The following is a 26,562-nucleotide window of genomic DNA, read 5'->3' as shown; positions in this document are numbered from 1 at the left end:
GGCGGCGTAGCCCGGCTCTCCGGAAGGAGACGTGGCGGCGGTTGGGCCCTGGGCTGCCTGGGCGTTTAAGTAGTCCCGCCGCCTCCTCCTCCTCCTCCTCCCCTCCTCTCCTCTGTGGCAGAGGAGGTTGTGTCGGCGGCTGGCGAGATCGGCGGTGGAGGGTGGAGGATGGAGGAAGGAGGCGGCGGCGCGCGGAGTCTGGGCCCGGGCGGACCGGTGCTCTTGGTCCTCTGCGGCCTCCTAGAGGCGTCCGGCGGCGCCCGAGCGCTCCCCCAACTCAGCGATGACATCCCTTTCCGAGTCAACTGGCCCGGCACCGAGTTCTCTCTGGTCAGTGCCCTCGCGAGTCCGTAGCCATCTCGCTTCCCCACGGCGTTCAGGGTTCGGCCCCTTCCCTCGGTCTTCTGCGCTTTTCTCCTAGAACCACCGGTGCAGGCGCGTGCCTCCTCCCCCCTCCAAAACTCGGTGCGCCCCGCGTCCGTTCATTCATTCATCTCTAGACCGCAAGTGCTTCCCGACCTCGGCATGTGGAGGTGCCCCCAGGCTGAGCCCTGGGGTCCCAGCGGCCAGCTGATCACTGTTTGGATCTGTCGCACTAGACTCGCTTTACCCACGCTCCCTCCCCGGGGAGGAGGGCTTCCTCCCACCACGGCAGGCAGGCGAGCGCTCTCCTTCTCTTTGGAAAGTCACTGCAGCTGTTGCACACCGCCCTGCCCACACGCCCCTGTTCCCGCCGAGAGGAGTCCCCCCTCTCGTTCATCTTCGTTCTTCTCTCTCTTATGCGCACACGTCCATCTGTGCACAGCTCGTCTCCCTTCAGAGCTGTGTTTGAGATGGCTCTTTGGCCGGAGATGTTTACGATGCTCAGTGTAGAATATCCTTTACAGTTTTGATGCATTACGACTGACTGTTCATTAAGATCCCAGAACGTGAGATTTTTATGATGAGTTTTCCAATAATGAACATACATATAACCTCACCGTAATGAAATTCTGCGGTCCTTCCCATCGGGGAGTCGATTGCTGGAAAGTCTTCCTATCCACTCACTGTCAGCCAATGAAAATGGTGCGTATCTGATACTTAGCCTGTAGTGATGGATTTGTTTCAAACTGAAGCCCTTGGAAATGGAAAACTTTTTAAAATTGTTTTTATGCCAATTACCTATAGTCATTCCACTTGGGGAACTTATCTTAGTATATTGCTCTATTGCTATTTCATTGAAACAAGATGTACCAGGAAAAGGGCTGTCATCCTTGCCGCAACCAGTTTCTATTTGCAAATGTTCGTTTTTGCTAATATTTCACACCTGCTTTATTTCTCCGCCCCACCCTCCCCCCGGTTTTCAGTTCTCTTATTCTGGCAGTTCAGATTTATCTAAGTAAATATTTCCCTGGGAAGACAGGTTTATCTTTGGGTTAATGCCATGAAATACAGGGTGGGGCAAAAGTAGATTTACAGTTGTGAGTACACAAAACAGTTTATTCTTGTATAATTATTAATCGTTGTATTCCTTTCCATAGGAACAACTATAAACCCACTTTGCCTCACCCTGTATTGATAATATATACCATCTGTGAGTCAGATATAACTTTAGCAGGGTTGGGGTTATTGTTTCCAGACAGCACACGTGGAATGAACATGACAAATGTTTAAAAAATTTGGTCATTAAAATGTTTTACTCTTGCACCTGTGTTGTTGTGTTTGTTTGTTTTTTCTTTAATTTAAAAACTCATGCCGATATATGGCCCTACCAAACTCACCAACCTAGAAGTGGATGATTTAAATTAGCCTTTTTAGAGGTGACTACCCAGTTATTATTCAGTTTTCTTTCTGGCACTGCTGTTTACTAGCTAAAAAGAGGAAATGCTATACCAACCTTTCACATATCTATCAATTTTATTTTGAAATTTTGTTTTTAATTACTTTTCTTTGGCAATGCATAATCTAAGATGGGGACAGTTGAAGATTTGGGGAGACTTATTTTTTCTTTTTTTTAAGTTTGAATTACTTTCAGAAAAATCTAGATAACATTTTTCTATGAGTTAGCAAAAGGTCTGTAGCCCTCAAGCAAAAATAAGCCCCAAGAGACATCATTGGTTTTTTGATTTTTTAAAAAACTATTTTTATAGTCTTAAGGCTTCCCTTTCCTACTTTATGTAATTGAAACTGCAGCTCTTCTCACCTGGCACTGTCGTTTGTTTTTTTACGGGTCAGTTGGTTGGACATTTGTGTAAAACTAAGCAGCTGCAAGAAGTAGGGAGAGGGCCTTTATCTCTCTGCCATCTAAAATTGGAAGGGACTGGATTAGATCTGGATTCCTTTTAGGTCTAAAAGTATTTTGTGCTTTAAATCATCGTCCCATTCATATACATCAAGAAATACATAATCATTACAATCTTGCTTCCAAATTTATTTGGAAAAAGTATTAAGCACCAAAAATTGGTAAATTTTAAAATGTTTACATTAATTAATTATGATAGTCTTTACTGGTTTTTAGCATTAAATTTTGTCTGTGTATATATTTTCCTTCCGAAATATCACTTCTAGGTCATTAAAATATCACTTCTATGTCAGTAATTATTCATTACTTCACGGAGTTCATGGATTTTAAAATAAAACTACAAAATAAGTCTAATTTTCTCTACGTCTGTTGTTAATATAGAAATGTATTCCCACTCAAAAACTTTCCTCAAACACTGCACTTTCGAAGAGTGGTGACCTACTCCATGGGAGTTCCGAGCATGTTATATATGTTGACAAGTTGTACCACTGACTTTATTTTACAGCCTTTCAGATAGTTTTGTCTCTCATTCTCTATCTTAATTTCTCCAGACTCATGTCAAACATTAGGGATTTCTCCCCTGTCTAGATATCTGTAAAGTTCTTTAACCTTAAAGTACCAAGCCCCTTTGTTTAGTGTCATTATATTAAAATCTGATATTTATCAAGTCACTAATATTACCTGTTACAATGGAAATACTTCAAGGTTTAATTTACATAAAACAAGTTTTTACACCATCTGTAATTATGTAATGCAGAATTTATTTTATTTTCTTAAATTAAGAGCCTGTTTCATAAAATCAGAAGGAAGCATTTTAGTAGTAGATCGAAAAAAAATTTTTAACTTAGAAAATCACAAAAGTTTTTAAAATGTTATTTTTTCCAAGTAATTTCCATTACACAAAAGAAGGGTAAAGTTTGTTACAAATTTTTCTTTATCATCCCAATAAGTGACTCTCTGTTCAGTGAAGAATTTTCAGATAGAAGAATTTCTTGTGGGTCTGTTTTATTGATGAGGAAAGCAGCCCTTCCTGAGCTAATGAAAGACCAATCTTTGCATCTTCACACAAAAATAGTGATGGCTTCTATTTCTTGTTACCCCTTCCCTAGACCTTGAAAACAAAAAGCAGAGAAATGAGTTTTTGGGGGTTGTTTGTTGTTGTTTTTTACTGATTTCAGAGAGAGGAATGGAAAAGTCCATCAGAGAGAAACATTGACTGGTTGCCTCCTATACGCCCTCTACTAGGGATTGAGCCTGAAACCTGGGCAGGTGCCCCATTGGGAATGGAACAGGTGACCTCTTGCTGCATGGGGCGATGCTCAATCCACTGAGCCACACCACCCGGCAAACAGTTCCTTTTTCCATTGTTAGCATTGTGGTGAACATGTCAGCAAATAAGTCGATATTGCTATAGAATTCAACTCTGAGCATTAGAGCTGCAGATACTTCACAAATAAAGGCGAATACATGTATATGCTAATATCTGCCTTCATTACAGTACAGCAATGATTTTACAATAATTCAGACCATCCATTGTTAAGAAATGTGAGTCATGTTTGAAGAACTCACTATCATGTACGAATACTGAATATTGTAAAACATTGAGAGGCATTATGCTACAGCAGTTTATTGGCTCCACTAAACAAGTGTTTCTAAGTATTCCATTAGTGTAAATTTGACTTTGCAACTCTAACTTTCAAATCTTTTTTATTCCCCTCTTATAATAATCTTTTTAAAAAGGATCCTGGGACAGGGGGTAGTAAAAGGTAAAAGGGGCCAAATATGTGGTGACAGAAAATGATTTGACTTTAGGTGGTGGGCACACAATGCAATATACAGATCATGTGTCATTTGAAGTGATGAATAAGTTTGACTGAGGACTGTAAGTTATCAGTGTAATGCAATTTAACCAGAGAAATTAATATGTATTTTTTGTTCTCTGTCTAGCCCACAACTGGAGTTTTGTATAAAGAAGATAATTATGTCATCATGACAACTACACAAAAAGAAAAATATAAATGCATTCTTCCTCTTGTGACAGGTGGGGATGAGGTATGTTTTTATAAGTATATTGATAATCCCTGTCACCAAAGATATTTTAAAACATTGCAACTTCATACTTTAAAATGAAATTGAATGACAGGTTTTCAATAATCATGTTTTGTAATAATAGTCACTTCTATTATCCTGAAGTCTTGGATTTTATAGTTCAACTTGGAAAAAGTTAGCCACAAATTATTGATGTTTTGAATAAAAATCTAACTCCATTCTTACTTTCCTTTATAGAAATGAAGGTTTTGTAACAAGATATAATTTTTAAATATATATGTGACATTTTTAATAAAGAATTGCTAATAAATCTCTAGGCATCTTATGCTTTTTCACTGCCTTAGCTCATGCCCATTTCTTCCTCCTAAAATGCCCTAACTAACTGCCTCTTATCCATCCTTTAAGGCAATGACTTCTTTCAAGATGAAACAGGAGAGGCAGCATGGTAAAATGGAAAGGACATCAGCCTAGGAGCCAGGAGGCTGAGGTATAGGCTATAGTTAGCTATGAAACCTTGAAAAAATCTGAAACTCAGTTCTTCCACTCAATAAATTTATTGAGCTAATTATGTAATATTTTCATGATCTGTGAAATGGAAATATTAAACTCAGTGAGTGCTTCTTAGTTTTGTTCAGATTTGAAATCTGTAACAGCTGTTTAATTTTGTTTTAAACCTACTTAAGACACAAACCACCCACACACAATCATACACATATGTATATATTTGGCATTCAAATCTGAAGTGTAAAAATACCTAGAAAACTAAGAAGTACCTTAAAATTTTTCAATATATTCAACAAGATTCAACTATTCTGAGGCTTTTATAGCTAGAATTTGGGCAAAATCATTCAAAAATTCTGAAATAGTCTATAAGAATTGTTCAGGAAATTGATACTCAGAAACCTTTTCTTAAGAGAAGAAAGAATGGAAGATTATTCTATGGCTCCATATTTTATAATTCAATTCTTTTGAAAGAAGTGGTATACCATAGTTTATTATTAAAGGACTAGATGCCCAGTGCAAGAATTTATGCACCAGTGGGGATCCCTCAGCCTGGCCTGTGGGATCGGGCCAAAACCAGCTCTCTGACATCCCCCGATGGGTCCCGGATTTTGAGAGGGCGCAGGCCATGCCGAGGGACCCCACCGGTACACAATGAGGGCCTGGGAGGGACCATGGGAGGGCTTCAGGGCATGTCCGGCCTGTCTTGCTCAGTCCCGATTGGCCAGACCCCAGCAGCAAGCTAACCTACTGGTCAGAGCGTCTGCCCCCTGGTGGTCAGTGCATGTCATAGTAAACGGTTGAGCGGCCTTAGCATATCATTAGCATATTACTCTTTAATTGGTTGAACTGATGACCAGACACTTAGCATATTAGGCTTTTATGATATAGAATTTGACTTTTTTTCCTTTTTATTTCCAAGCATTTGTGATTTGACCAATGAGTTAACAACCAACAGTAGAGTTGGGTGAAGTTCTAGAATAATTGTAAGTATTAAACTCTAGTTCTTTCATAGGAAGAAGAAAAGGATTATAAAGGTCCTAATCCAAGAGAGCTACTGGAGCCACTATTTAAACAAAGCAGTTGTTCCTACAGAGTATGTATTTTATGTTCACTTGATAACTAGAAAATAAATTTTCAGCAGCTAATAGGCCCTTGAATATAATTCTGCATTTCTTTTATGTTGTATTAAATTTTTAAATGTAAATCTAAGCTATTGCTTAATAGTATTTTGTTCATTTAAATTTCGTATAGTGTATGTAGCAAACACCCAATAATACCAATATCAAATAATATTGAATGTTTTTCAGATCAAAAGAAATTTTCCTTATATACAATTTTAACTAAAAATATTAATAATTATCTTGTAAGCTACATGGAAAAATGATCCCTAAGCCTGGTGGCTATTCTATAGCTATTTTCTTCACAGAATTTTCACATATAGCTAATTAGTGAAAACGATGAATAGACTTCAGAAATTTCATTTTTTTTCTGAGGCATAATAGTAAGTTTCATTTAATGAAAGCTTACTCTAAATCTTGGGGGAAATCTTATCTACCTTAAGTATCAAAAAGTAACTTAATTGAGTTATGCGGGTTTTGTGTATTTAAATACATCCTTCTTTCTTAGATTGAGTCTTATTGGACTTATGAAGTATGTCATGGAAAACATATTCGGCAGTACCATGAAGAGAAAGAAAGTGGTCAGGTATGTTTTCCTTCAAAATACCAAGGATGCCCTGGCAGGTGTGGCTCAGTTGGTCGGGCATCATCCCATGCACCAAAGATTGCCGAATAGATTCCGGGTCAGGGCACATGCCCTGGTTTTGGGCTCAATCCCAGGTAGGGGGTGTGCAGGAGGCAGCCAAATCAATGTTTCTCTCTCTCTCCCTCCCCTTCTCCCTTCCTTTCTCTCTTTAAAAATCAATTTAAAAATCTTAAAAAGAAAATACAAAGTATGGAACATTATAAAAGGAGAACTCTAATAATGAGATTAACAGTTTTAAGTTTGTATTTTTGAAAAATATATTTGCAAAATACTCATATTTTTATTTTATTTTTAAATATAGAAAGTAAATATTCACGAGTACTACCTTGGGAATATGTTGGCTAAGACTCTTCTACCTGAAAAAGGTTTGTGTCTATACTGACTTGATAGTAATGCTGGAATTTGATATAAAGTAAATGTTCAGTTTGGGATTTAAAATATTTTTTTGAGACTATGAATTTTAAAACACTAAAATAAATTTTTGAGTAATTCCTTAGAAAACTTTTTCAAAAAGATCTTTTCATTCTTTTCTGCTTTAACAAACATTGTTTTTTCTACCTATTGATATATATTTTTTAAATCTCATAAGATATACATGTTAGTGTTATCTTATATAATAAGAAGGGAATATGCTAATTAGCCATTACGCCCTGAGGTATAACGCCCAAACACATCACAACCAGATCATGAATCAGCAGGAGGGTGGGCCAGCAAGATAAAAGCAGGCTGCGGAGACCTACAGGATGGGGCGGGGCAGCAAGCGAGTGGGAGGTGGAGAGCTACAGAAGTGGGCAGGACAACAAGCTATGTGGGGAGGCGGGGGGAGCTACAGGAGGGCGGGGCAGCAGGCAGAGAGCTACAGGAGGGTGGCAGCGACCTACTGGTGCACGGATTCGTGCACAGGGCTACTAGTATTATATAGTGCTAGTCTTGCTTGGTTTAAGCAAAGTTTTTATATGTTGAAATAAACATGTAGATGTGTCCCTCAAATTGTGAAATATTTTATTTATATTCAAATTGATCACTAATTTGTGATTAAACTTTTTGCTGAGATAAAAATACTGTAAAAGAATACTATTGTTACCAGGTGGGTTTTTTTTGCATCAAATAGAGTATTTCCTAAGCAAAGATTAAATATGACTATCCTTTCAAACAACACCATTTCAACTTGGTAAGACTAGTAAGATAAAAAGTACATGTATGTTTAGAAAGAAGTTTAAGATTACAGAGTTGATTGAAAACTTAATCATTTGTGTCTTGTATGTAGTCACTGTCATTCTTTACATTTACCTTCCTCTCATATTATTTCACAGAACAAGAAGCAGAAGAAAAGGAAAAATCAAAAGAGGCAAGTGACAAATGTTGATTTTTCTCTCTTAACATCTGTTAGGCATGAATTTATATAACTTCATTAACAGAATATAGCCATGTGTTCTTTAACTTTATCAGATATCTCAAAAGATGGGGTGAAAGAAATTTGCAATATGTTAGGTTTTCCTGAGAAAAGTTACACTATGATACTTTTATTTACTTTTAAGTTCATACAAAAATAAGCAACTTTACCAAAGGCATGTCTGGGAAAGTTTCTGTAATATTATATCACCTTTGTGCTTAGCAGAGGTTCCCTCTCTTTAACCATGAAAACAATTACAATAGAGCTTTTGTGTTTGGTCTCTATCTCCTGTGCGTAAAACAGATAAAACTATCTATGTAGGCCCTAGCTGGGTAGCTCTGTTGGAGCATAGCCCCAATGCATCAAGGTTGCAGGTTCGATCACTGGTCAGAGCACATGCAGGAGTCAACCAATGAATGCATGAATGGGTGGAACAATAAATCAGTGCTTATCTCTTTCTCTTTCTCCCCTTTCCTCTCTAAAATAGATGATAGGTAGGTGGGTAGGTAGGTAGATAGATAGATAGATAGATAGATAGATAGATAAACTTAAAAGTATCTATATAAATAACAAGGTGCCAGACTACAGGCATATTAAAAGCAGGGACTGGCTTTTATCTTTTTACCCCCTGCAGGGCAAAGCAGAGTGCCAAGCATAACAGAGGCACTTCATAAATGTTTATTGAATGTGAATGTATAATTGATAACTGAATTGGATTATTTAAAAAGAATGATTCTTTATGGTGCTTAATCACGGTTTTTAAATGCCCCTGTAATTCAGTGAATGCTTTCTGAATCTTAAGAATTTACAGAGTTAAATTATTGATAGAGGTTATTTCTCTAAATGGCTTTATATCAGAATGATACTTTTAATAGAATAAAGTGAAATGACAGCAGACCCTAAAAATCACTTAAAAGGGATGCCTATAATTTAAAAGGGTGGCTTTGGGGAGAATTGGTAAAGGTAAATGTAGAAACACACAGCATTGCTATTTTAAAAGATTTTAATTTTATGGACTACCTTTGAGATAAAATATTTATTTACTGTGGCTCTCGAGGATAGCAAGATAAAATTCAAAATGTGAAATTATAAAGGAAAAGGAAGAAAAGGGTAAGGGGAGAAAATTAACATTTATTGAGTTCTAATTTATAAGGCAAGTGTTGTGCCAGGCATGTAACAAAAGGTAATGCTTAATTCTCCCACAACCTTAGAGTATATTTAGGGTGGAGCAAAAGTAGGTGTATAGTTGTGAGTACACAAAACATTTTAGTCTTATATTGTTATTTATTTATTATTATTTTCTATACAAACAACTATAAACTACTTTTGTCCCACCCTGTATATTATTCTCCTTTTACAAACGGCAAAAACTGAAACTTGATCAAAGTTATAAAACTAGTAAATTCAGTACTTAGTTTTAAACCCAGGACTCTCTAATTCTAGACAGTAGCATGAAAATAACATATAAGAAATCTCAAAATATTTTTCTCTGGATACATTTATTTATTGTCTGTTTGGACATGCACTGACAGTACCAAAGTGATACAAGATGAGCTCCCTGCCTCCAAAGCCCTTACATTAGGTTTTTCTTTTGTTTATGTAGATAATAATGTGTGCGCTAACTCCCTAATAATCCTCCCTAATGTTCCCCCTTGTCCCCCATTCCATGAAAATTTCTCCATTTATCTTTTGCTGGCTTTAAATAGATTTATTGAAGAATTTTTTTTAATATATTTTATTGATTTTTTACAGAGAGGAAGGAAGAGAGATAGAGAATTAGAAACATCATCGATCAGCTGCCTCCTGCACATCTCCTACTGGGCATGTGCCCGCAACCCAGGTACATGCCCTTGACCGGAATCAAACCTGGGATCTTTCAGTCCGCAGGCCGATGTTCTACCTACTGAGCCAAACCGGTTTCGGCTATTGAAGAATTTATGTGCTGAAAATATGTCTATTAATATTAATAACAGGGAAGAAGAGTAAGCAGATTAATGAACAATACAATATTTAGATTCCTGTTTTAGAAGATAGTGTTTTATTATGTAACTCCACATTTTGACAAATCAAACTTCAAATCTCCAGAATCTAAGCTCTATCACAGCAATGCACTGAGATTTTAGTAAAGAAAGCTCTGACCAGATCCATATAGTATATTCCTACATTTTTACCCTAGTCTCTTTCTTTAGAACTATTAAAAATAATTCATATTAAACATGATATTATAGCCTTGTATATTAATGTGCATTTACTTAACATCTTTATTTTAGTACTGAATAAACAATTTTTTTGTTGTTGTTGTATTAAATTAGCTCTGAAAATGTGTTTCCTCAAATAAGAACTTACCAGTCAAAAGACTATTAGAGGGAGAATTCATAGAAATACATAAAAGTTACCTTTATAAATGTGAATTTGTAAATAAAATATAGTTGTCTTCCTTTCAGATTAAGTGCTTCTCCCATCTTCACTCCTACCCCCATTTCTAATGAAAAGTCTGTTCTATACTCTTTTTTTAAGATTCCCACTAAAAATATCGAAGGTCAGATGACACCCTATTATCCTGTGGGAATGGGAAATGGTACACCTTGTAGTTTGAAACAGAACCGGCCCAGATCAAGTACTGTGATGTACATATGTCATCCTGAATCTAAGCATGAAATTCTTTCAGTAGCCGAAGTTACAACTTGTGAATATGAAGTTGTCATTTTGACACCACTCTTGTGCAATCATCCTAAATATAGGTAGGATGTGGATTTAATATTTTAAACATGAAATGCACACGCTTTAAAGTTGCCATATGCTTAATTTTAATGCTGTATTAATTTTAACAGATTCCGAGCATCTCCTGTGAATGACATATTTTGCCAATCACTGCCAGGATCACCATTTAAGCCCCTCACCCTGAGACAGTTGGAACAGCAGGAAGAAATTCTAAGGGTGCCTTTCAGGAGAAATAAAGAGGTATGAGAATTATCTAACAGTATTTTCTCAGTACTTCCTTTTCCAGATATAGAGTACATACAATAAATTGAGTGTGTTACACATAGCTTTTCTTTTAAAAATTGATATTTGGCCTATGGTTTGTCTTTTAAAAATGGATCAATAAAGATAAATAATTTTTTTCTTTTTAAACAAAAATACACATCTGTCTTTCAGAATTTTGGTTTGATGTTCTGCCTGTTAATATATTATGTTAATTTAGAGATTACTAGACTATTAGGAGTCTATTTTATAAAGCTCTAAACCCTACTACTTGCCCTCCCTCTTCCTTTCTCTCTGAAATCAATAACAAAATATTTTTTAAAAATAATAAACCTGCCCTAACCAGTTTGGCTCAGTGGATAGAGCATCGGCCTGTGGACTGAAGGGTCCCAGGTTCGATTCCGGTCAAGGGCATGTACCTTGGTTGCGGGCACATCCCCAATAGGAGGTATGCAGGAGGCAGCTGATCGATGTTCCTCTCTCATTGATGTTTCTAACTCTATCCCTCTCCCTTCCGCTCTGTGAAAAATCAATAAAATATATTTTAAAAAATAATAATAATGAAATAATAATAATAAACCCTACTATACAAACTACTGTCATCTTGCTTTTATTGTAATAATTTTTCTTAAACATGACAGTAGATTTTCTGTCCACAAGAAGCAATAACAGCCGAAACCGGTTTGGCTCAGTGGATGGAGCGTCGGCCTGCGGACTGAAGGGTCCCGGGTTTGATTCCGGTCAAGGCATGTACCTGGGTTGCGTGCACATCCCCAGTGGGAGATGTGCAGGAGGCAGCTGATCGATGTTTCTCTCTCATCGATGTTTCTAACTCTCTATTTCTCTCCCTTCCTCTCTGTAAAAAATCAATAAAATATATTAAAAAAAAAAAAGAAGAAGAAGAAGCAATAACAAATGGTCATGCTTTTATTCTTCCTACTTGTCCTTATCTCAGCTGCAGGTTTCACTGTGCAGTATTGTTTTTCTTCACTAACCTTACTGTGGCCTCATGTATTCTAAATAAATAGTTGAGTCTATTAGACCTTAGCTCCTTAGGACTATATTTCATTCTTAATGCTCAGCATTTAGTGCCAGGGGCATAGTAGGTTCTGAATGTGGAAAGAGTCATACATAAAATTCAAGGTCCTTTCAAAAGATAAGAAGCCATTTGCGCAATCTTTGTTCTTCCTTAACATTGCAGGGGAGACAGGATAAGGTCATTAGTTTCTAGAGTAACTGCCCATTGACTTCCAAGCTGAAATAAAAAGAACCACAGTTGTTCAATGGCTCCTCCAGCAGGTGAAAGAAGAGATATCATGTCTACTGTACATTTACTAGAAACCCTTTTTGTATTTAATTTTTTAAATTATTTTATTCAATTTTAATTGGTACACTCACTTCTTCAGTTCTGGTCTAGATTCATTTCCTCCTCATTCACCATCAATACCCAGCTTCTCACTTATTCACCTCATTCAAAACTATCCTCTTCTCTCCACCCTTCCTCTTTCACTCCCTTACTTTAAATTCTCTTCATCTCTGGCCTGGGTTCTTGAAGATCCTAAGTTGGCTCCTCACCTCCTGATTTATTCTTACTCTTCCCTCTTCCCTGCCACTGCTGAAGTAAGTGATTACTTAAAAACCTGATCGCTCCATACCTTTGCCCAAAACCTATAACAGAATGTCCAAACTTCTTGGGATTGTATAGTTTTTCACCATATAGTGCCTGCTTATCTTTCTAGCTTTAAATATCATACCATACCTTCTCACATCTTTGCTTTACCTCTTAAGTTCACATGTGTATGCACACACAGACACAAAACACACACAGACGTTCACATAAGTCACAAATTATTATTTATGCTTTAAGACTTAACCAAGGGTTTTCTCCTTGTGAAGTCTTCATGTTCCGATTTGTTGTTAAAGTCTATTGAATTACCCCAGCCTCTGTGAATCTGCTGGTGCCTGCACCCTTATTAGCTGGTGTCTTCCTTGACTAACTTGTAGGTTCCCCCAGCCCCTGCTATAATTGCATAATTATAACTAATATACGTATTTGCTCCCACTCAGTTTCTCTTTACCCTGCTTGTTATTCTTTACCCATAATAATCACATTTTTAAATTTTTTTTTAGTTTAACAGACATTCCTTTAGTTGAACAACCTCTACACACAAAATAGATGGTTTAAAGTAACCACATTTTTTAAAACTAAATGTAGAAACACAAAATCTAACAAGTAGCAAAATACTTTATAAAAACAATGAGGCAAGCCCAGCCAGTGTTGCTCAGTGGTTGAGCATCAACCTATGAACCAGGAGGTCATGGTTTGATTCCCCGTCAGGGCACATGCCCAGGTTGAGGCTTGATCCCCAGTAGTGTGTATACAGGATGCAGCCGATTGATGATTCTCTCTCATCATTGATGTTTCTATCTCCCCCTCCCTTCCTCTCTGAAATCAGTACAAATATTTTTAAAAGATAATAATGATACAAAATGTATGAAACAGAAATTATCCCTGCATGGGAATAATGGTCACCATACCCCTGAGTAAATGGAACTAACATTTTTCAAGAATTGCAAAATTCATTTTTTAAAAAACACATTAAAAAATGCCGAAACCGGTTTGGCTCAATGGATAGAGCGTCGGTCTGCGGACTGAAAGGTCCCAGGTTCGATTCCGGTCAAGGGCATGTACCTGGGTTGTGGGCACATCCCCAGTAGGAGATGTGCAGGAGGCAGCTGATCGATGTTTCTCTCTCATCGATGTTTCTAACTCTCTATCTCCCTTCCTCTCTGTAAAAAATCAATAAAATATATTTTAAAAAAAAATAATGAATGGATAACTTCTATTTTCCAAGTTTTCTACAGTATAAAAATAATAATGTAAGTCATAACTGAAAAAAAACTAAGTGTGGCAAAGAAGCCCTTAAAAATATATGTGTTTAATTTTAGGAAGATTTGCAATCAACAAAAGAAGAGAGATTTCCAGCAGTCCACAAACCCATTGCTGTTGGTTCTCAGCCTATGCTCACTGTTGGAACAACACACATATCCAAACTGACAGATGACCAACTTATAAAAGAGTTCCTTAGTGGTTCTTACTGCTTTCACGGGGTGAGAAGTGAATGTTCCGTTTAAATATTTAGTTTACAGCTTTTGTTTGCATGTCATTTAGTCAAGGGGCATTAGCAACACTGAAGAAGTTTTTGGTCTATATAGAGAAATGGCAACATTCTGGAAGCCTCTCAGTGGACATTTTCTCTCTGCGTCTTTCTATGCTCTAATCCAGAGCCATTGTCATTCTCTTTACTCACAAGCTAAAACTTGACCTTTATGTGACAGACAATATATATAACTGAGACACATGTGATTCTGGTTGATCACTGGAATAGGCATCAATGATTGGATAGCAATCACATTTAAAACTTGCCCTGACTGGTTTGGCTCAGTGGCTAGAGCGTCGGCCTGAGGACTCAAGGGTCCCGGGTTCGATTCCAGTCAAGGGCATGTACCTTGGTTGCAGACACATCCCCAGTGGCGGGTATGCAGGAGGCAGCTGATCGATGTTTCTCTCTCATCGATGTTTCTAACCCTATCCCTCTCCCTTCTTCTGTAAAAAAACAATAAAATATATTTTTTAAAAAAAACTTGAGTTAACATCTACAAAGGTAAAACTTTGCCCCTGACCAATAGCTTCAGTGAGAAATGCACTTACAAGTGGAATTTTCATTTTATTTTATCAAAGCAGTACAGCAGTTGTTCCCTGCATTTGTCTATTTGTCAGTAATTTTCAATTTTCAACCATATTATTGCTATTCCAGGTTTTTTAAATTATATATATATATTTCTATTACTATTGTGTGGCAATATTGAGACAGGCCCTAGTCCCCCCTTCTCTATATGTAACTTGATCTTTTTTCTTTTCTATAGGGTGTTGGTTGGTGGAAATATGAATTCTGCTATGGCAAACATGTCCATCAATACCATGAGGTATAAAATAGCATTTATGCCAATCTTCCACTAGATGTATTAGTTTTAAACATTTTTATGGGGAAACAAACAGGGGTTGGTGTTACTTTTAATTATGAGATGATTTTAATATGAAAATACTCATTAAACTGTCTAAATTCTAAAAAATGTAAAACTCACTGTTTAACTCAGTCAATCATCATAAAGGAACATTCCTTATTAACTACTCAGATTTTTGTATTACTATGAGCCTGGAAGAAGAATAAATTAGGGTGGCTAACCTTGTTAGCTTTGACTGAGAAATTAGTCATTGTTATCATTAATCTTTATCTTTTTTTTTCTTTTCAATCCAACTTTCCCTTTTGGGCATCCCTGTTGCCTTTCCTCTCCTCACTAGCTGCTGGCTGCCAACGTTCAAAGTCATACTAATTTATTCTATACCTCAGGTAACCTTTGCACTTAGAACCCTAAACTAAGTACCAGATCTGCCTTCCCACATTCAGAAATTCATGAAGGTGATCTGCCAAGTTAACAGCTCACTCTTCTGGTCTCCACCCTTTACACCACTGGGACAGCCCCTGCTGTCCTTTCACTGGGGTTCCTCCAATACCAGCTTCTGTAAATAAAGAAGAAATTAGTGTTTTGTTTTGTAACTTTTTAAATTTTATTTTTTACTAGGGGCCCGGTGCACGAAATTCGTGCACTGGGTGTGTGTGGGGGGGGGGGTGTCCCTCAGCCCAGCCTGCCCCCTCTCACATACTGGGAGCCCTCAGGCATTCGGCCCCTTGACCAGGCCTGAGGCCTCTGGCCTAGGCGTCGGGCCCGGGCAGCGGGGACCCGCAGCTGCAGCGGCCCCACGATCGTGGGCTTCGCTTTAGGCCCAGGCAAGGGACCCCTAGCTCCTGGGACTGCCAGCTTCGACCGTGCCCAGCTCCCATCGCTGGCTCCACCCCACTTCCTGCTATCACTGGCCAGGGCGGCAAAGGCGCCTGATTCTCTGATCATGGCTGGGGGGCAGGGCAAAGGCGGCCCCAGGGTCGCCTTTGCCCTGCCCCCCAGCTCTTAGCTCCCCCCTGGGTTTCCGATCACTGTCAGTGGCAGGGGGCTTCTTCCTGCTTTCCCTTTCACCTCCCTGCATTGTGCCTACATATGCAAATTAACCGCCATCTTGTTGGCAGTTAACTGCCAATCTTAGTTGGCAGTTAATTTGCATATAGCCCTGATTAGCCAATGAAAAGGGTAGCTCGTACGCCAATTACCATTTTTCTCTTTTATTAGTGTTGATTCCCATTGTTTTGTTTATTCATTTTTTTTTTTAGATTCCACATATCAATGAATTCACGTGGTATTTCTCTGTCTGACTTATTTTACTTAGCATAATACCCTCTCCATATTGTCACAAATGACAAGATTTCATTCTTTTTTATTGCTGAAAAATTATACAGCTATAATTCATCTTTAAATTAAGAAAGTGAATGGTAAGATAGTACATCATCGATAGTTAGTAAAATAGGGTAAATACAGCAAGTTTCTCAGCCAAAAGAAGGTACCATATCATCTACGTTTAAAATAAAATAAAATTTAAGATTACACAAGTTGGCTTTTTATTCTTCCCTTTATTTATAATTTCATAAATTGGTATATTTTCCCATACTTGAGCTAAGCTGCTTAAATTCAGAAGTTTAGCCCCAATAATTTTATTTGTCAAACGTGTACTTTGGTAAGTTCAACTACTAGATGTTGAAAACACACTAATAAATATTCCTGGCTGTTTTAAAAGGCTCTTTTTATTTCCAAAAAGAAATAATATCTAGTAATTAGAAAATGTTATATTTGACTTCCTGAGATGTTTTAAGCCAATTTTAAATTCCAAGATGGATCATACCAGGAAAGATCACCAGCTCACCTTGCACATTTAAATCATTCCAAATTTATGAGGCATCTATAAACTAGGACTTTTTTTTATTCACTTAAGCCTGAGAAGTTCGATTTCACTATTCTTTCCATTTCTTCTTGCTGCTTTGTAGATGTTTTATTTTTACTAACATTTGTTTATACAGAAAAAAGATAAAGTATATGTTCTATCTACAATCCAGACAATAACCCCATGGCTTTTTTAATTAAAGGCATATATGTATGCCAGAAATTTAGAATGAAAAGTAAAATTCTCTTCCATCATTGTTCCATTCCCCAAAAGTAACTGCTGTTAACTCTTTCTTAGTTAACCCTCCACAAGAAAAAAAAAACAACGCGTATACATAAATGTTGATATAACCTTTTTATTTATACAGAAAAGATGTACTAAGTAGTATCATGGAGATCTTTCCTTATCAGCAACAATTGATCTTTTCAGCAGGTACAGAGGATTAAGTCTGTACCCACATGTATTTAGCCAGACCTATAGTGATGGACCTTTAAGTTACTTTCAGTTTTGCTGTGATAGCATATTAGTGAGCATTTTTAAATAGTTCTATTGGTGAACTTTTTAAAGTATATGCATAGGGCATATTTCTAGCAGTGTACTTGCTAGGGCAAAGTATATGCATTCTGAACAATTGCCTTCCTAAGGGTTGGACCAGTTTACATTCCCATTAACAGTGGCTGTTTTTCCATTCACTTGCCTACACTAGGTTTTTATCAGCCTTATTTTGGTCAAGATCATATAACCTGGAACATTCTAAGGGACTCTGCTGGGAGCTTTGGAAAATACAAAAATAATAGTAGTTAACAAATGTAGTGCTCTCTATATACTGTATGCCAAGCCCTGTTCTAAGTACTTTACACATAATTATCTCATTTAATGCTCATAATAACCCTTAAGAGGTGAGTATTGTTATTCCAAGATGAGGAAACAAAAACAAAGATTTAGTAACCTGGCTAAAATCACATAGGAAATAAGTGGTAAAACTAGAATTCAACCCCAGGCAGAATGCTCCATCTCTAACCTCTTAATCCATGTCTGTCTAGGAACTTATAGGTTGCTAAAATAATGTCTAATGGCCCTCTCTGCCACTAGGCAATAAACTCCAGGCCTGTTTCACTTGCCACTGTAAGGGTTTTTAATTCTACTAATCAGGTGTATATTAGTGCCCAGCACAGTGCCTGGTATAAAATAGGAAGAAGGAAAGGAATACAGGAAGGAAGGGGTTCAGGGAAGGAAAAGAGAGAAGGGAGAATGAAGTCCACATATAAGACAACATGTAGTTAGTGTTTAAAAAAATAATAAACCCGGCCAGTGTGGCTCAATAATTGAGCATCAACCCATGAACCAAGCAGTCACAGTTGATTCCCAGTCAGGGCACATGCCTGGGTTGCAGGCTCCATCCCCAGTAAGAGGCGTGCAGGAAGCAGCTAGTCAGTGATTCTTCATTAATGTTTCTATCTCTCTCTCCCTCTTCCTTCCTCTCTGAAATCAATAAAAATATATTTTAAAAAACAATAATAAAAGCAGAACGGGAAAGGGGGTTTCTGAACAGTCTTGATGCAAAAATGAGCTTGGAATCAAATGCGTGGTGTGAAGAGCAGTGTCATTTGAAGGTTTGCATTGGAAGGAGTAGTAAATGGAGACAGGCTGAGTGTAGCTGCAGTGTGGTTCTGGGTAAGAGATAGTGGCCGAAGATTTAATTAAGAATCACAGTAGTCTGTGGTCATATCATCTAGGTATGAGAGATTAAACTCTTGGTTGCGGGGAGATGTTGGCAGTGGAAATGTAAAGGAAGAGTCTGAGCTGAGAACATCTCCCAGAAAAAAAAATTGACAGGATGATAGATGTAGGAGAAGAAGGAAATTGAAGAGTCAAAAATAGTTACGTCTGAAGCTAGTCTAATTAGAAAGCAGTTTCCTTTTCCAGGGAAACAAGGAATAAAAAAGATAACCAGCTCAAATTTCTAATGGTCAAGTTTGACTAAAACATTATTACCTCTAAATATAGGTATCCAGTGTGCATATGAGCATAGGGACTACAGCTTATAGACCATCAGCATAAATGTCTACTTGATGATATCAAGCTATCACACATATTTCTTCATATATTAGGACAAGGATAGTGGGAAAACTTCTGTGGTTGTCGGGACATGGAACCAAGAAGAGCATATTGAATGGGCTAAGAAGAACACTGCTAGAGCCTATCACCTTCTAGACGATGGTACCCAGACAGTCAGGTAAAGATTAACTTTTTTGTCATTGGATCGATTAGTAGAATATGTAAAACTCAGAATGTTGAAAAACATAACATTTAAACCCTCAAGTAAAATCTCTGATCAGTTTTTTCAGGCACATCTCTTAGGGTAGTTTTTTTTGTGTGTAACGGGGAAACAACTTAGTGTAATAGTTAAGGCAAGTCTCTGAGGTCCACTGCCCTGGATTCAAATTTTTAACTGCCTTGGGCAAATTTCATAATTTTCTAAAGCCTCACTTTTCTTATCGATTAGTATTTGCCTTAAGGATTATTGTGACATTTAAATAAGATAATTCAGGCAATAGCATGCAATAAAATTGGGCTGCTGCCTTTAACCATGCGGAATGCTATGGTAATAAGAGTGGTAGTGGTGTTGTAACAATGGCTCAGACCAAGTGTTAGGTCTGAAGTTGTTACAAAGTATTTGCATCTTTCCTGTGTAATGTTTACCTCTTTAAGTTACTTAGGTCTATTTAAATGTACTCTAGCATTTCCCTTTGTTATTTATCTTTTGTGACGTAATGGTTGAAAATAGTTAAACAGAGGCTTTTTAAAAATCTACCTCATCTCTTTGGGGCTAATTGGAATATCTTGTTATAGCTGAAGTAAATTAACCTCTTGTTTCCCAATAATAACTGAGCTTTAGCTTTTCTAGTAGTCTATTGCCCAGTGAATTTTAAATTATTCGTTTTTTTTCCCCTTCTTGGGTGTTAACTTTGTTCTTCCTACCACAGACAGTACAGAGAGACTGTTTCCAGAATGTGCTGACTTCTTGGGCTAACCAAAACCAAAGTTAGCAAAATTAAGAGATAGGCATTTAAGTATTAGAAAAATTAAACTATACTAAACAGAAGGAATTTTCTTATGTTTGTGTATGTTTCATGTGAAAATAGCTCATGGCAACAAATAATGTCTAATGGCCCTCTCTGAGTGAAGCACAGGAGTGTGAAGCTAGCAGAATTAAAGCTTTCTTTGGATCCTGCTTGTTTGGAGTTTATAGCTTAATCTAGGCTTTATCTTTTCACACCTGCCCTACAGCATCTTAATGGGTGGAGCAGGATGGAGGATGGGAAGAAGGGAAAACTGTTCCCCTAAGCAAACAATTTACAGGACTGGAGAAACGGTTAATTTTAAAAGAACAATGTTTGTAAAAGCAATTAAACCTTAATCATTTGTAGACAGATAAATAATGTGCAAGTTGAAGATCATTCTTAGTAAACAAATACAAAGTATCTCAAGTTTATATTCTCTTTATAGAATCTGAAAGACTCTGTGACATAGCCCTAAAAATAGGGATTTTTTTAAGAATATTTTATTAGTCAGATTTTTTTCCACTAATGCACAACTGACCCTCTGTCCTCTCCTCCTGTCCATCACAATTACTCTAAATTAGTGAAATTTTAGTTTAATAAAGCATGTGTGTGTTTCTGATTCAGGATGGTGTCACATTTTTACGGGAATGGAGATATTTGTGATATTACTGACAAACCAAGACAGGTGACTGTAAAACTAAAGTAAGTTGGCCCATCAAATTTTGCTTCATACCTTTCTCTTTAATCTACTACCTATGGGCAAAAGTTTTCATAAATGTAAAATGTAATTATGAATAATTGTGCTTATTCATAATCATAAGTATTTTATAACAGTTATTAAATCATAAATAATAATAAAGTATTATTCAATTCCTTATTGAATTATACAGGTCCATGTATGTGGAATTTTTATAGCTTAAGATGAAAACAATTAAAATTAATTTTGTATAGTTTGGGCAGTACCTTAAAGTACTCTATATTTTAGGTGTAAAGAATCAGATTCTCCGCATGCTGTTACTGTGTATATGCTAGAGCCTCACTCCTGTCAGTATATCCTTGGGGTAAGTAAAAATAATAATACTCAGAAACTCAGTTTGGGGCCACATTTTACTTTTTAGCATTAAGTCTAAAAAGACCTTCAGTAGTCTCTAACATTTAATACTACTTCTATAAAAACAGTTATGTTTTTATTGGGGTATAATATACATAAAATTAAATGCAAAGATCTTAAGGGTTGAGTTTGATGAATTTTGACAATTTATATACACAAGTGGGGTCCCTCGGCCTGGCCTGCGGGATCGGGCCAAAACCCACTCTCTGACATCCCCCAAGGGGTCCCGGATTGAGAGAGGGTGCAGGCCAGGCTGAGGGACCCCACCAGTGCATGATCGGGGCCAAGGAGGGACATGGAAAGTTGGCCAATGAGGGAGGGACCGCAGGAGGGCTCCAGGGCATGTCCAGCCCATCTCGCTGAGTCCCTATCGACTGGACACCAGCAGCAAGCTAACCTACTGGTCAGAGCATCTGCCCCCTGGTGGTCAGTGCGTGTCATAGCGAGTGGTTGAGCGGCCTTAGCATATCAACACTAATAAAAGAGAAAAATGGTAATTGGCGTACGACGATACCCTTTTCATTGGCTAATCAGGGCTATATGCAAATTAACTGCCAACTAAGATTGGCAGTTAACTGTCAACAAGATGGCGGTTAATTTGCATATGTAGGCACAATGCAGGGAGGTGAAAGGGAAAGCAGGAAGAAACCCCCTGCCACTGACAGTGATCGGAAACCCAGGGGGGAGCTAAGAGATGGGGGGCAGGGCAAAGGCGTGATCGGAGAATCAGGTGCCTTTTCCGCCCTGGCCAGTGATAGCAGGAAGTAGGGGTGGAGCCAGCAATGGGAGCTGGGCACAGTCGAAGCTGGCAGTCCCAGGAGCTAGGGGCCCCTTGCCTGGGCCTAAAGCGAAGCCCACGATCGCGTGGCCGCTGCAGCTGTGGGTCCCCGCTGCCCGGGCCGGATGCCTAGGCCAGAGGCGTCAGGCCTGGGCAAGGGGCCAATCCTGCGATTGGAGGGTGATGGGGGTCAACGCCTGAGGGCTCCCAGTATGTGAGAGGGGGCAGGCTGGGCTGAGGGACACTCCCCCCCCCCCCCACACACACACACACCCAGTGCACGAATTTCGTGCATCGGGCCCCTAGTCATTAGTATATTACGCTTTGGTTGGTTGAACAGCCAACAGATCGATCAGATACTTAGCATATTAGGTTTTTATTATATAGGCTGTGACTCTTACTCAAAACAAAGTGTCTATCACTGCAGAAAATTTTCTTATACCCCTTCCCTGTCAATACTCCTGAATCCCCAAAGATACCTCTTTGTAATTTTGGACACTATATATCAGTTTTGCCTCTATTTTTTATTTCATATGAATGTAATTATATAGCATACAAACTTTCTTATGCCTGGCTTCTAACTCAGCATCTTTCAGACTCAGCCATGTTGCATGTATCAGCACTTCATTGTCTTTTTATTACTAAATAATATTCTTTTGTATAAGTATACCACATATGCTTATTCATCCATTCTTCTATAGATAGATATTCTTTCTTATTTTTTATTATATGAATAAGGCTCACATAAACATCTTTTTACATCTTTTTGTGGTCATCTGATAACTTTCCTCTGCTGTTTCCCATCCAGCTCTTTGAACGAATTTACTTCTGACATATTTTTATATTTCTATCATTTTCCTTTAACTCTTATGGCTTGCTTTTCTCTGCTAAAATTCCCCATCTATTCAAACATGTTGTTTACCTTTCCCACTATTTTCTCCATCATAATTATCATAATTATCTTAACATCTGATAATTTCAACACCTGGCCCTTCTTTGGGTACACTTTCCTTTGCCTTCATGAAGTTCACACTGATTATTTTGTCATAATCTTCTTTTTTGTTGTGTAAAACCTAGTATGTTTAACTACGTATTCCTCTTATTCTTGTCCTTTTTTGTCTCATTTCTTTTTTTTTTTTAAGAGGGGGAAGGGGGGGGGGAGAGAGAGAGAGAGAGAGAGAGAGAGAGAAACATCGATTGGATGCCTTCTGCATGTGCGCTGACTGGGGATCAAACCTGCAACCTGGGTATGTGCCCTGACTGGGAATCCAACCTGCCACCTTTTGGTGTATGGAAGAACGCTCCAGCCAACTGAGCCACACTGGCCAGGGCTCTCTGTCATCTCTTTTACTTAGAGATAAAAATATCTCCTCTACCTTTTTGGTATTTTATATTGATAACTAAAAATTGTTTTTCAAAAAGCTTTATTTGTAGAAATAACTGGATGGTTTATCCAAAACAAGGGCTTGTATACATTTAACAAATTTATATACGTGTATTCATTCAGCAGAATAATACTGAATAAAGCAAGTATTCATCTTAACAACTTTTTACTGATTTTATTGTTGTTGTTCTTTAGGTTGAATCTCCAGTGATCTGTAAAATCTTAGATACTGCAGATGAAAACGGACTTCTTTCTCTCCCCAACTAAAGGGTAATAAAGTTCAGGGGAAGAAAAGAACACTGAAAGTCTTAATGGTTTCTGACCATGTGTCTCATTATAGAGTTCTCAGCCACTGAACCTCATCTAAAGGATCATATAAAAGGACTCTCAGCCACTTTGTGAATATACAGTGGGGCCTTGACTTACGAGTGTCCCGACTAACAAGTTTTTCGAGATATGAGCTGTCTCTCGGCTGATTTTTTGCTTTGAGTTGCGAGCAAAAATTCAGGTTACGAGCCAGCTTCAGATACCCCACCGCTAGTTGGCACAGCGAATGTCACAGTGAACGCCACAATCTCAGCCCAGCATCACGTGTCTCACTCGTTCACTTTATGATTTGACATACAAGTAATTTGAGTTACGAGCTCCGTCACGGAACGAATTAAACTCGTAAGTCAAGGCCCCACTGTATATGTGTTTATAAGAGGTATTGATAAACTTCTAAGGCAGGCATTTGTCTCACATTTTTCATTATTGTTCTGCCTTATGAACTAGTTGTGTTTTTCTTTGCTTGGATAATGTGATTCCAAAGTAAATCTCATCCAAGCAGTTTAGACTCCAGCCTAATGAAATGCCATAATTGTACCTATTGAAAGTTTTTAAATAATAGATTTATTATGTAAATTATAGTATATATAACTAATGAAGTAAAGATAATGAAGAAAGAAATTGTTAGGTTGTTTAAATGGGAGACTATGTAAACTGTGTCCTAGTGACTGAAATCCTTTCAACAAATTTTTATTTTGCAACTGCTCTCTACCCAGTATTGAACTAAAAACTGGGCACATAGTAGAGCCTCACATGTAAGTTTTTGCCTCTGTTAATCCCAAGAAACTTATTTATAATAGGTTGCCCCTCTCAGCATTTATCTATTTCTTTCTCCTTGATATGAGTGTGTTTCCCTCCAAGTATGTTCCTGGTGTACACAGTCAGTGATTATTCTCTCATGACGTAGAATGACTCACTCTAACAAAACATACTCTGCTGGCTGTCCTTTGTACTTGCCTACCGTGTACCACAGATCTTGTTCTGGACAGTTTTACAGCACAATATTTAAAGTGAATAAAATGTCCACAGCAATGTTGTCATATAGTCAATGGCAGATCATTTAGTTTCTTTATTTTCTCCACTACCCTATGACACACAAATTTGTCCTGTCGTATTTTAGACATATATATCTAAATAAGAACATAAAAGTGGCCATAAAATACTTTACTTTTCCTCCTTTTCAGTAGTTCTGGTCAAAGATATTTTTGTTTGAGAAAAGGTTAATACATTTGGCTACTGGAAGGCTGTTTGGAGATTTTAGTAGGAAATCGCACACACAGAAAGAGCATGCACTTTAAATACAAACCTAGGCCCAGATATGCCTTAACTTACTAGCTGTGTGATCCTGAGCAGGTCAGTTCACCTCTTTGGGCATCACTTCCTCTTTTGTAAGGAGACTGCTTACTTCATAAGGTGCTTATGTCAGTAGTTAATTTTACTTTATGTCAGAAGCCAAGCCCCAGGACTTGACACCAGGTTCCCAGTAAGTGTTAGCTTCTCTTCTAATAGGGCCCTTGTTTCCTGTTAACATTATAGGACAAGAGACCAAAGCCATTACAATTAATTTATTTAATAAATCAAAAAATTATATTTGTTATATCAGTGAACTAAGACAAATAAAATTACCCTCACATTTGGATTAATAGTATAGGAGGGGAGGGAGTTAGAATTGTGAAAGGTTAGTGCTAGAAGACACTTTGAGAATAATTAGGCCAAGTGCTTTCTCTTGTAAGTGGGGGAGGGGGGGTTGGGGGAATATCTAAAAAACTGTATTAGAATAGTTTAGCTCAGAAGATCTTAAAAATACATATCATAATTATTTTTAAATAAAACGTTTTTTTAAAAATAAGTCAGCCTTCTGTCTTGGCTAACAGCTTCAACTTCTTTGAGGGGAGAACTAAGCCAGCTATCTCCATATTTCTCATAAGTCTTGGGTCCCTTATCTGTAATCTTTGTAGTTTCATTTGATCTCTAAATTGTTTGCTACTACCTCTACTATGCACCATCCTGCTTTAACATAGTAAGTAGGCTGAATTCCTAATAGGGGAAAGGGTCCGCTATGCTATGCCTAAGGCATTTTGAGAAGTCTTTTTCAAAGTGGAGACTCTATTAAGGTGGGTGCTATCTCAGACCTACTAAATCAGATTATTTTGGACAAAGCCTATGAATCTTCATTTTTAATGCGCTTCCTCAGTGATTCTCTATTTTATTTTTTAATATACTTTTATTCATTTCAGAGAGGAAGGGAGAAGGATAGAAAGATAGAAGCATCAATAATAAGAGAGAATCATCAATATTGGCTGTCTCCTGCACGCCCCCACACTGGGGATTGAGCCCACAACCTGGGCGTGCGCCCTCACCGGAAATCAGTACCATGGCCTCCTGGTTCATAGGTCGATGCTCAGCCACCAAGCCATGCCGGCTGGGCTGATTCTCTTTATTTTAAATATGTTCTGCAGTGATTAAGAATCACTGACTTAGGAACTTCTAACAATGACATGTGCACTAATCCTCCTGATTAGATTTTCAGGGGAAAAACTAGTAGCTCATCTAGTTTGACAAGGAGCCTGTATTTGTTTGGTGTTTTGTTTTTGTTTTGTTTTGCCTGCTTTTCTTCAAGACGCCACTAGATGGGGCTTGTAGGCCACCTCTAGTTTATATCCTTGTCCTGGTTTAAAGAGACTTGGCAACAGAAGACCACAAATTATCTCAGCTAAACTGAATAGCAAGCATTGTGTTCAGTCCCTGGTGCACTCATTTTTTCAGTCAGTCTGACAGACAAAGAAAGGCCTGACCTGATTTCTGACAATGCTTAAACTTCCTAGAACATAATCAGGCCAAAAAAAAAGAACATAATCAGGCCAAATTATTGACATAAAAGACCTTAGCTAAACAGGAAAATAAAAAATAATAATAAACTTTAACTTTTGAATGAGTGGGATTTGTGATTTGAATTTCAAATGAAAATAAAACATCAGCTGTGCTAGAATCTATTTTTAAACTCTTCCTAGTGTTGGGTGATTTTATTTACCAG

At 37.7% G+C, this 26,562-nt stretch overlaps 1 protein-coding gene and 1 long non-coding RNA gene across 7 annotated transcripts; both read left to right on the top strand.

The window, feature by feature from the left end:
• Positions 1-3: 3 nt before the first annotated feature.
• ERLEC1 (endoplasmic reticulum lectin 1) lies at positions 4-26,384 on the top strand. Of its 6 annotated transcripts, none has more exons than XM_059659853.1 (14): positions 9-330; positions 4,229-4,333; positions 5,847-5,927; positions 6,461-6,538; positions 6,900-6,963; positions 7,912-7,946; positions 10,509-10,732; positions 10,823-10,952; positions 13,923-14,084; positions 14,901-14,960; positions 18,975-19,099; positions 20,553-20,630; positions 20,914-20,989; positions 23,397-26,384. In XM_059659853.1, exons 1-14 carry the CDS (start codon positions 169-171, stop codon positions 23,466-23,468), a joined length of 1,452 nt encoding a protein of 483 aa, XP_059515836.1. In that variant the 5' UTR covers positions 9-168; the 3' UTR covers positions 23,469-26,384. The 6 variants fall into 6 exon arrangements, with proteins under 6 accessions (XP_059515842.1, XP_059515839.1, XP_059515837.1 ...); XM_059659858.1 differs by lacking the exon at positions 9-330 and adding an exon at positions 4,736-4,817; XM_059659856.1 differs by lacking the exon at positions 13,923-14,084 and having other exon boundaries at positions 6-330.
• LOC132213377 (uncharacterized) lies at positions 337-1,686 on the top strand. The gene is made up of 2 exons (XR_009447975.1): positions 337-1,065; positions 1,521-1,686. It is a non-coding gene; the product is annotated as an uncharacterized LOC132213377 (long non-coding RNA).
• Positions 26,385-26,562: the final 178 nt, after the last annotated feature.

Source organism: Myotis daubentonii, chromosome 12 (genome assembly GCF_963259705.1).
Source record: "Myotis daubentonii chromosome 12, mMyoDau2.1, whole genome shotgun sequence".
Lineage (NCBI taxonomy): Eukaryota > Metazoa > Chordata > Mammalia > Chiroptera > Vespertilionidae > Myotis > Myotis daubentonii.
The sequence above is the reverse complement of the archived record's forward strand: the minus strand, read 5'-3'. Positions and strand labels throughout refer to the sequence as shown.